We start from the raw sequence: 11,481 nt of genomic DNA on the forward strand, positions 1-11,481 counted from the left end.
GGATGAGAAGGCCTGGTTCACAGTCTTCACTTTAATTCATCCCATCCTTGCTTTGTGCACTGGTACACAGTCATACTGGAACAGGAAGGGGCCATCCCCAAACTGTTCCCACAAAGTTGGGAGCATCAAATTGTCCAAAATGTCTTGGTATGCTGAAGCATTAAGAGTTCCTTTCACTGGAAGGGGTCAAGCCCAACTTCTGAAAAACAGCCCCACACCATAATCCCCCCTCCACCAAACTTTACACTTGGCACATTGCAGTCAGACAACTACCGCTCTCCTGGCAACCACCAAACCCAGAATCCTCCATCAGATTGCCAGATGGAGAAGTGTGATTAACCACTCCAGAGAACACGTCTCCACTGCTCTAGAGTCCAGTAGCAGCGTGCTTTACACCATTGCATCCAACACTTTGCATTGTGCTTGGTGATGTAAAGCTTGGATGGAGCTGCTCAGCCATGGAAACCCATTCCATGAAGCTGTCATTCCCACTTTGCTATAATACCACTAACAGTTGGCTGCAGAATATTTAGTAGTGAGGAAATTTCATGACTGGACTTGTTGCACAGTTGGCATCCTATCACGCTGGAATTCACTGAGCTCCTGAGAGCGACCCATTCTTTCACAAATGTTTCAGGAAGTAGTCTCCATGTATAATGAAGTGGTGGCAAAAGAAAATATAAAATAAAATAAAAAATACCAATATCACACAGAGATTGACCTCTGAGCAGTGATTATTGGCTGGCAAAACCATTTGTGGTGTCTCTGACCCTTGTTTCCTCCCTCTCTCCCCTGCTTTCTCAAACAAAGGCATAAAATGTCCCTAAAGGTTATCTTTAAAAACAAAAAGTATAATATTTAATCTCTAACTGATGACCTTTGACAAGACAACCCAAAGCCTGGCATCCTAGGCACTCTGCTCCATCCAGGTTGTGAAGCTTTAGTGGGAAAACAAAGTCTTTGGCAGGACACTGATGTCGCTCCTTGGCTAAGTGTGGCTGACAACCACTTCCTCTGTATGGCCAGAGGGTCACTCTGGGTAGTATGCTCTTCTGGGGGACACTGAGTCTCTGCTTGTAGAGGCGATTAGAGGGGTGAGCTGACCTCGTTCTCAGAGGAGCTGATGTGTTTTGAGTAAACACTTGGTGCAAGACAAAAACACAGGCTACAAACAAGGCCAACCATCAGGCCGTGATCTCATTGTTTCCCCATTACTCCTGAACAGGCACAAGAGAGAAAAGCATTTGCTCTGAGTCCCTGAGCTCCAGGGAGTCCTTGTGCCATTAGCAGCACTGAGTCTGAATGTATCACACAGAGCTAGGTCACAGCCTCAGCGGTGCCCACAGGTCACTGCCTTTAGCTAAGAATCAACATTTTACTAATATCACCATTAAAAGGCAAGCACAGGTGAACAGAGAGGAATAAGACAACACCTTATTTTTATCCAGCAAACACAAGGAAAATGCAAGAACAAAACAACACCAAGGGAAACAGCTGAAACGAGTCAGAGCCTTAAATGGAAAAAAAAAAAAATTCTGCACCTGAAATGGTAGCTGCTGAAAAAAACCCACAAACTTGAAAAGCAATACTGCCATAGCATGGCGTGATGGGGATACTGCCAGGACATTTACTTTTGACCAGATTTTAAAATTTCATAATAAATAAATAAAGACGCTCAGGAGTGTTGTTTGAGGTCTTTTCTGATGATGCAATTCAGGAGAGCTTCCTTGTGTTTTGCATGTTAAGTTGTATTTGTCACAGAAGAACCAGTTACCCATGCAGCAAACTGTGAATAATCTGCACAGCTGGGTTATATTAAGTTGAAAATTAATACTGCAAGTTTCAGAGGAATTATATTTTAACCTGTGGCTGTGAAGACCACAAAAAAAAAAACAACATATAAACTTGTCAGTATTTAAAAAAATAAAATAAACATTAGGTTTTTCATCTGAGAACTACAGTCCTTAACAAATTCATTAGACCATAATTATTAAAACACAAATATTGTATTAATTAATGTCATATATTTATTTATGAGTTCACATTTTTATGCCCAACATATTCTGAGAACTCATAAATTAATGAGTCATAACATTCAATCACTAAAACTATTTTTTTCTGTTTAGGGATGCAAGCAAATACCTTTATTACCTTTAATTTGGCATCTTAATCAAAGAATAATGATGTGCTCTACTATTTTTTCTGCTTTTTTTAGAAAACAGTAAATTTGAAAGTTCACGGATAACAACAATAGATATATTTTAGTATAATAAAAATCATTTTGATTAAAGAGCTTGCACTTACTGGTGGATTAACCTTTACTAGTACTGTTGATTTGGGGCAGATATCACATTAACCTTACACTGGGCAGTGGTCTCTCATAACTCCAAAACTCTGGGCTGACCAGAAAACTTTGCAATCTCAAGAACCCTGCAGTTGCAGGGTACAAAAGCCAACTGCATCACCTGGTGACATGAAATTGATCAGTGTGTGGACTTAGATTAAAGAATAAGAAGTGTAGATTTGGTGCAGGTATTATAATTTAATGTGAATGTTCTTTTATTTTGTCTTAAAAGGTGAACATTTTTACTACAAGTTTCAGTTTTAGAAACTACTAACTTTACTAGCCAGGGCTTTGTCTGCAGACCTCAGACAGTCACTTCCTGAACAGCTAATGCACCAGACTGTGCAGCACTGAGTAAAGACTAATCAATAAAACTGCATTTTCATCAGTGTGACGAATAATTTAATCAACAGAAAATAATGAAATGTCTCCATAATGAGGTTCTAAGCTTGCTTGCTTACCAAACTTAAAAGAATAAAATCTCTATGTCTGAGAATTTCTTTGCCAATTTTGGTGGGGGGAAAAAATACTGAAATTACAGTCATAATACAAACAGTTGCAGATGTAGTGAGGTGTTTGTAGAATATCATCCAACATCAGCTGTTGGCAGTGCTTGATTCCAAAGTTCAGACTGTAATCTAGCGTCGTAGCCTGGCAGTATTCACACAGTTTGAGCGCACCTTGCCTTGTGGACGTCCCCCTGTTTCCACATCCATAAACCCACGGGCTTTAGGACCTACAAGATCTGCCCTCTGAGGATGGTCTTGTTTTTGTCCGTTACGTTCATGCATGTAATCATTGATTGTGCCTATTGTGACAGGCAGATTTACCATCTGTAGAGTCCCATGGGGCTGATAGGCCCACTGCTGTCTCCCTGCAGACTTTAAGGAATTCCCCTTTAATTTCCGCCGGCAGTTTAATCTCAACCTGGTCTCAAACTGAACCCTGGTATAAAGAGCCATGCCTGACAGAGAAAGAGTTAAGATGTTCGAGACACAAATATTTTCTCAAAATAGGCAAAGTTATAAAGTTTATATACATATATAGAATTTATTTTTCATCATGCACAGAACTCAGTAAAACGGCCCTCTGTAATTACAGTTCATCTTCAGCGATGTATGGACTCAGGTATGTTGGAACACGTTACCAGACCAAGACAGAACTGTGCATGCCAGAGGGCTTTTCTTTTTTGTAAGTGGACTTGCTCTCCAGACAAGTGTGAGCGTTTGCCGCCTCCTGCTGCAGCCCCTGCCCTCCCTACCCGCCTCCCCGGGTCTTTTTCCCACTGCCGAGGGGAGCAGGACGCGGCCACAGCAGCGGGAAGCAAATTATCTACAAGTACTTCCCAATAAAAAAAAAAAAAAAGTTCACACTCACATACACAGATGCCACCACAAGCAGAGCCTCACAGCGTCTTAAGACCCGAACGAAGGAGTCAGTGGGAATAACCTTGCAGGAGGACAGGTGGAGCGAAATGGACATTTGATGATTATTCTTTTTTTATTTGTTTGTTTAATTTTGGTGTGTTGTGAATTTAGTTGGAATCAAATATTTGAAAACACTAAATATTTTTTATACTATTCTAAATAAGCTGAAGAGGATTCAGGCCTGAATTGGTGTGTTTTGTTTTATTAAGACGCACTGAGGGCACCTGTGTGCCACCGGAGCAACAAGCGCACAGGGGCTGCGTAAGACAGACGGGTTTCCTCCGTTTTAAACATCGTCTCATCTGTTCAATAATTATTCAATGAGAAGACTACAGTGTCTGAATGGAGTACGGCCTGACTTTTAATGGAACAAACGTGTGTTTGACTGCTGATGGATGTAGGAAGCAGCGCACCAGGACCGCACAAAAATCCACAGAAACAGAGAAAATAAAATCTCCACCTTGCCAATTAAGCACTTGCTGTTGGGAGTGTGGCTGTTATAAGGGCTTGTAAGAGACACTGCATTAACAACAGCTGTCAAACTCACGGGATCCTGCCCCCCGGATCAGTGGGAGCGTCCCTGAAGTCTCTACTGCGCATGACAGAGAGCTGGACAGCTCCAGAGAGGGAAATTTAAAAACGGTTTTGGAGAATAGAGTGCAATACAGTACAGGGGCTCAGCAGCGACTCTCACATTCTTCAGTATCAACCAAAAACAGGTGATTCTTTTCGGGATTTCTCTCTTTCAGCATCACAGTCTTTGTCGGATTGTTAGTTTCGTGAAACCAGCTGTCATTTCAACCATTTTTAGTGTGTAACAGTAATTTCTATAGCTGGATTAGTAATTAGCCATTTAAATGTAGACTGAAACTACGATGAAAAACATTTGTACTGTGTGCTTAATAAAGCACACAGTACAAAAGCACAGTAGGGCATAAACAGCCTAATCTCTATATTTTTCACCGTGTAGCCTGGTTAGTGAGAAGGGATCAAAAGATCCAAACAGTAAAATGGGATTCAGCTGCATCAAAGGCATCCCGATGACAAACGTGAATTTTATGCATTTGTTTATTATTGTATTAAATGCTTATTTAACTTTAAATTAAGCTTTAAAATGTTTGTTTTTGTTTAAATGGAGCCACTTTCAATTTTCTATAATTGCACGGGTTTTTTTTTTTACCATCTTCCTTTACTTATATTTTAAGCAATATTTTCTATATTAAAATTGTTATGTCTGCATAGCTTGCTTATTGAAAAATAGAAGAGTCACAGAGGGCATAAACTAAAAAGTGTGCTTTTTTTTTTAATTTTTTAAAAGACTATTTTACTGCAGAGATACTACATATCCCAGGAAATGATAGAAGGCGGAATAACTTCCAGGATGTCAGGAATAACTGAGAATGCAGGACATCATCCATCTCCACAGGATTACAGGTAGGACAAAACATCCTCAGCTATATTAGGACAAACTGTTAACAAAACTTTAGTCCAAAAACGATGTGGTGTTTTTCTTTTTAATATAAAACAACTGAGTGTCCTTAATAGATAAAATACATATTTTTATGAATCAGACACATTAAGGTGTTGAAATTGTTGTGCAACAAACTCTCTAGCACACTATGCTTAATCCAGTGGTGGATGGACAGCTCTTTTTGTGCGGGGGGGGGGGGGGGGGGGGGGGGGGGGTGCATGAAGAAGGAGAGAGGGGCAAAATCCCAAAGAATAAATGATTTTCAGTCTGAATGGATCTGTCAGAAACCATCAGCTCTGTTTACACTCCCGCTGTCGGCGCACGGAGAGCCTGAACCTCTTGGTTTGCCAGCTCAGGGGGAGATGGGGCGCTCTGGGTCACCAGTGTGCACAAGTGGCTCCCAATTAGAAAAGGAGGGAGGAAGGAAGGGAGGGGGGAAGGCACAGTATTGATGTTGAATTTCTGGAAAGACTTGGATGATAGATGGAAACACCAGCTCAACATGTTTTGCATCAGTGAACATTTTCTGTGCTCAGCTAGTGACAGAAAAGGGGGAAGAGGGGATGCCCCAAGTGTGTCATCGATTCTATGTTTTTGGGGTTGTGTTTGTTCTCCACTTATGATGGATGATTGTAGGAAATATATTTTTCAAGAAAAAGTGCAGAAGACCAGCTACGGAAGTTGCTGATACATCTTTTGTTGTTTCTGCAGTTCTTCAGGAGTGACAAAAAAAGGGACAAAGAAAGGTTCACTTCATTAAATCTAGTAGATGTGGATGCAAGGTGTTTGACAATGTGTGCTGCTGATTCTTGGCCGTAATGATGTCACTCATGCAGACGGCCGACAGAGCCCTGACCTCAAACTATACTTGCACCCCCTCTGGCCTGAGGCTCTGTTGATTTCCCTGTTAAGGCGGGGATGCAGGGGGATGATGGAGGGGGTTTGGGGGGGGGGGGGGGGGGGGGGGGGTTAGAGGCTGGAAAGGGACAGGGAAGCAGATGGCATCCTATTTGTCCCTCTTATGTGAGGGCTGTCATTCCAACAGATTAATGCAAGGGCGGGTAAAGAAAAGAAATGACAGAGACAATCAAGGAAGGGTCTGGAGAAGACAATGGAGCCACGTGCCACTGGGCAGATTTGTCGTTTAGGACACAATAGGTGATCATTTTTCAGTAGACAGGGCCAACTGTTGCAGGCAACATGTGCTGCTGTCCCATGTTTCAAACGATCTCTTGCGTTGTTTACTTATGATTCAGCCAATGGCTAAGGCGAGACCGTGGTCACCTGACACAGGGTTGATTTTTTTATTAGGAGATTTGGTGTGTGTCAATGAAGGGACTGGGGAGGGGGGGGGGGGGGGGGGGGGGTACTCCTGCACTGTCCACAGACCCACAAAGTAACTGAATAGTATGTGTTGTCATAGCGACCCCAATTACTGAACCCTTGCACAGTAAGTGTGTGTGCAGAGAAGACTGGAGAGGATTCAAGAGGATTCCTCTCTTTTCTTTCTTTCTCTTCAGGGCTCGCCATTTAAAAGACATAATAACTGAAAGTTGATTGGTACTGGCGGTGCACTGGTCAAACAGAAAACCTGCATTTACTCCAGTTTTTAGTTCAAATTTAATCACAGGATTGGCTGAAAACTCTTCTTTGATTAAAAAAGTAAGTTATGTGAAATTAATTTGCTGAAGGTTTTTTATTTGTTTTGTTTTTGGGTTTTTTTTATTTGCACAGCAGCAGAAGGTAGAATTAAAAGGTGAGGGATAAAAGATCAGTGTGCCCACTTGACTAAAAAAAGCAAAAAAAAAACATGATAATGTCAACAGATGATTTACTCTGAATGAGAAGTTTATTTAACTCCCTCATTGTTGATTAAAACTGTCACTGCTAAATAACACTTGTAGGTAATCTTCTTATGTTAAATCCTCAATGGCTAATACACATTCACTGAGAAGCTTTCATCTCTGTGTACCCCACATTCAGACTCATTATAAAGGTTTTGTCTGAAGGACAGGATGTTGCATCGAGTGTTTAGATTTAAATTCCACTTGTGATCTGTGTGTGTCTGTGCTGACAGCCGTGTTAACCCTGCAAACCCCCCCCCCCTTCCCTCCCCTCTTGAAGGCTTCTGACCACGGACCCCTCCCAACTGAGGGAGGAGGACCTCCCTGGGGATCTGCAGTCTCTATCATGGCTCACCTCTGTGGATGTGCCCCGGCTGCAGCAGATGGCTGATAGCAGAGGCCACAGCAATGGGCCCTCCCAGGGCAGCTTGCTCGAGCAACAGACAGGTAAGGTGACAGGGAGGGGACAGTGCAACATTCAAAAATCAGATAAAACTCTCTGATTGGCTGGATCAGGACTATTGGATTCTCCTGGTTCTTTGTTTCCTTTACACAGTAAGAGAGGATTTCCCCCAAAAGATCAAGGTTGCTTTCTTTGCCACTGGGAATTCGCCATTTGTAATTCTATAAACACAGAAATACACGTAGTTCATCTTTGAGTTTTCATACCTTTCATACCTATGGTGAGAATTGATGAGGTCTAAACTGTCAGTTTTTTCTCAGCCTTCAGTTCTGGACTAAACAAGGACAGCCACTATGTCAATGTAAAGAAGAAGAAAAAAAAAAAAGACTAAAGTCTGCAAATGACATGTGCATCCTTAAATTCTGTTTTTAAAGGGTTCTATTAGGCTCATATTCTGGGAATCCACAAGGGTAGCTTTGCATGGTTCACATTTAAGAATAATCTTTACTTATGCTTGATGCAGCCCCCCCAGTTCATCCTCTGTCTAAAACCAGCTGATTTAAGCTCTGATCTCTTCTTCAAGACCACCCCCCCCCCCCCCCCCCCCCCCCCCCTTTGAAAGCCCACTTTCTTCTAAATGGCTGCCTCTGACAAACAGAACACAGTGCTTGTAAGCCCAACCTCCTCCTCTACGTATAAGAAAAAATCCCGTCCACTCCACATCATGGTCAAGACTCAAGAGCAGCAAGGGTTTAGAGCAAAGTAGCCTGCATTCTGTATGTGAAACTTTGGTCGTGTTTAATATGAACATCCACCAAAGATAGGTTCACTGGTTCACTGTTGCAGAAAATGAGGAAAAGCGTAATAAGCCCCCTTTAATGTCACATAAAGAAAATTTTAAAGAGTTTTGCTTCTTAATACGTCATACCTGCTATAAAATGATTGCAGAATGCTTTAGTGATTAAACTGTTAGTTTTGTTGAGGATTTTTTAAAACTTGGTTGGATGATTATTTACACATCTTTATGCATTTTTATTCCATTTTTATGAGGTATGGAAAAAGCTGTTGTTGAGCTTCTTATATATCGCATGAACGCTACCGAGACCCATTTTACTGTAATTAGTTGCAGCAAATATCTTCCAAAAAATTAATAGGCACAATATCTGGATGAAAAGGGCCATGCTAAAATTGAATTTCTCTGCATTGCCTGTTCCTCCTTACAGCTCAGCTGAGCAACATGACTATGACCACAAGTCAGGGCTCCATGCTCCACCTTCAGAGTAACATGCAGCACAGCCCTCTGGGAATCAACATCATCAACACCCACAGTGGAAATGTAAGTTTTCAAAGCAGAGTAAGAAAATGGATTTTATGTTTGATGGCATTTACTTTAATATAAAAGGTCACTTGTCTCCATGTTTATTTCCCAGATGTCTCCATTCTCAATGAATGGGCTGCCTTCTCCAGGATACCAGTGCCCTACCTCAGTATACCAACCCACATCTCAGCAGGTGTACTCTATAACCCAAACTGGACAGCAGGTATTACACTCTGAGCTAACGGAAAGACTTATTTTATGGTGAAAAGGTCCTTGTTATTCACACCTATTTCTCTCTTAGTGTACAACTGGTGGGCTTTATAGCAATGTCTCTTTCAACAACCAAAGTTTATTTGCACAACCTCGCCTGGCTCCACAAGAACAGGAGCTGCAGCCGAAATCTTTCCCCAAGCCAATCTACTCCTACAGGTCAGCACTCTCAGCACTCTTACTTAAAACAAAATAAAAATATGCAGCTGAATTTCCTTTTCATACCTCAAGCAACTTTCAAATGTGTGTTTTTCCCCCCCTTAGCTGTTTAATTGCCATGGCTCTGAAAAACAGCAAAACTGGCAGCCTCCCAGTCAGTGAGATCTATAGCTTTATGAAGGAACACTTTCCTTATTTTAAGGTATTATACTCTTAATATTACGAGATAAGGATAAAAGAGAAAGTGCATGTAGACAAAGAACGTGACTCTACCTCTTTGCCTGCAGACTGCACCTGATGGATGGAAGAATTCAGTCAGACACAACCTCTCCTTAAACAAATGCTTTGAGAAGGTGGAGAACAAGACAAGCAGCTCCTCCCGTAAGGGCTGTTTATGGGCACTGAACCCTGCCAAAATTGACAAGATGGAAGAAGAGATGCAGAAGTGGAAACGCAAGGACCTCCCAGCCATTCGGCGCAGCATGGCTAACCCTGGTCAGAAATATATTTTGTTAGATGTAAAAGGTCAAACACTTAATGAGGCAACAAGTCTGTCAAAAACTGACAAGGCTACATTTTTGCTTGGTCTGACAGTCTGTCTTTGTCCTTACAGATGAGTTGGACAAACTGATCACAGATCGCCCAGAGAACTGCAGACGAAAGGCTTTAGAGCCGGGCATGACCCGGCTGACCAGCTGTCCAACTGGCCTCCCACTGCCGGTCCCAGCCCAGATGCAACCTCAGCCTATAGTCACGCTGTCTCTGCCATGTTTACCCATGCACCAGCATCATCAGCTTCAGGCCCAGCTTCAGGCTCAGGCTCGATTGGCCCCCATGTCCCCTGCCCCAGCGCAGACTCCCCCTCTTCACACAGTCCCTGACCTATCCCACAGTCCGCTCACCCAACAGCCCAGCAAACCCCCCGATGATTTCTACAGTATGCAAGGTGACACGCACACAGAGGTGGATGCTCTGGACCCAAGCATCATGGACTTTGCCCTGCAAGGTAAACAGTTTTTCTATGTGTTAGGCTTGGTTTCTGTTTACACAATAAGAGCAATGTCATTGGATCAGTACACTAACACCTCCATCCATGTGTTCAGGTAATCTTTGGGAAGAAATGAAGGACGACAGCTTTAACCTAGATGCTTTAGGCACCTTCAGTAACTCACCTCTCCGACTATCAGACTGTGACTTGGGAACAGCCAACCTCCCTCCTGCCTCCAGTGGAGCAAACCTGCCGCTGTCAGACATGCAGGTGACAGGGCTCTACACCTCCTACGCTTCCCAGGATGCCCTGTCTTCCCAGTACATGAGTGCACCAGCTAACAGCAAGCCTATTGCCCTGCTCTGAACCAGCCAAACTCTTTGACATCTCTGGACAGCTCTAGAAGAAGCCTGATATCAAAGCCTAAATGCTGATTTCCTTTGTCCTACTGAAAGTAAAAGAGCTAAAAACCTGGAGAACCGCTTGAAGAAATGTGTTGAAAATCATTCCACAGGCAGTCCACAGGAAAAGCTCACTAAGAACTAAAACTCCTGATAAAGAGACAACTGTAAGAAAGAGAGAGCAAGACTTCCAAGTATCTAGCTTTGCCAAGCGAAGACTCACAGCCTGTATGAGAACAATGACTGTGTGGAGAATTACATGAGTGTTAGTATACACCAGTTTTTCTACTGTTCACTTTGCATTTTAAAGCCTTTCCATAAATGTAGCTCCCCCCTTTTCTCTTGCCTGTTGTATTGTGCTAGACATTTTTGCTGTGATGTTTTATTTATATTTATAAAAAGACAGCTGGAGAAAGTAATGACTCTATCAATCTTTTCCTGTATATATTTGAATGTTCCAAACTGCTATCGCCACAGAAAAGCTTTTTGACTGCATTTACCCGCCTCATTGCCAAATGCGAAGGTCTGGCAACGCTTCTGATAATCCAGAGTTTACACATTATCCTTTTACACGCCGATTAACATTTCTGAAGGTCTGATGCATATTACATTCACTAATAAAAGTCAAATGGGTAAATAAAAAAAAAAAGTTTCTCAATATTTAAATACATCAGTGAGATTTATTAAAGAAAAGCCTTTGGTAAAATTCAAGTCATAGCAAAGATACATTCAAATGAAATGTCATGGCTTGTGTTTCTGGTGTTTTAATCACAGGTAAGGCTTTAATGATGTTTTTGGCAATTACTGTCTATGTTTCACAAAACCTGAGTTTTAAAAATGGCCGCTTTACCACAGA

At 42.1% G+C, this 11,481-nt stretch overlaps 1 protein-coding gene across 1 annotated transcript; it reads left to right on the forward strand.

Moving 5' to 3' along the window:
* The first annotated feature begins 4,253 nt into the window (after positions 1 to 4,253).
* Positions 4,254 to 11,276, forward strand: foxn4 (forkhead box N4). The gene is made up of 10 exons (XM_030737847.1): positions 4,254 to 4,490; positions 5,090 to 5,205; positions 7,367 to 7,533; positions 8,713 to 8,825; positions 8,920 to 9,030; positions 9,109 to 9,236; positions 9,342 to 9,438; positions 9,524 to 9,731; positions 9,850 to 10,242; positions 10,340 to 11,276. The coding sequence occupies exons 2-10, from the start codon at positions 5,126 to 5,128 to the stop codon at positions 10,588 to 10,590; spliced, it is 1,548 nt and encodes a 515-aa protein (XP_030593707.1). The 5' UTR covers positions 4,254 to 4,490; positions 5,090 to 5,125; the 3' UTR covers positions 10,591 to 11,276.
* The last annotated feature ends 205 nt before the right edge of the window (positions 11,277 to 11,481 follow it).

Source organism: Archocentrus centrarchus, chromosome 9 (assembly GCF_007364275.1).
Source record: "Archocentrus centrarchus isolate MPI-CPG fArcCen1 chromosome 9, fArcCen1, whole genome shotgun sequence".
NCBI lineage: Eukaryota > Metazoa > Chordata > Actinopteri > Cichliformes > Cichlidae > Archocentrus > Archocentrus centrarchus.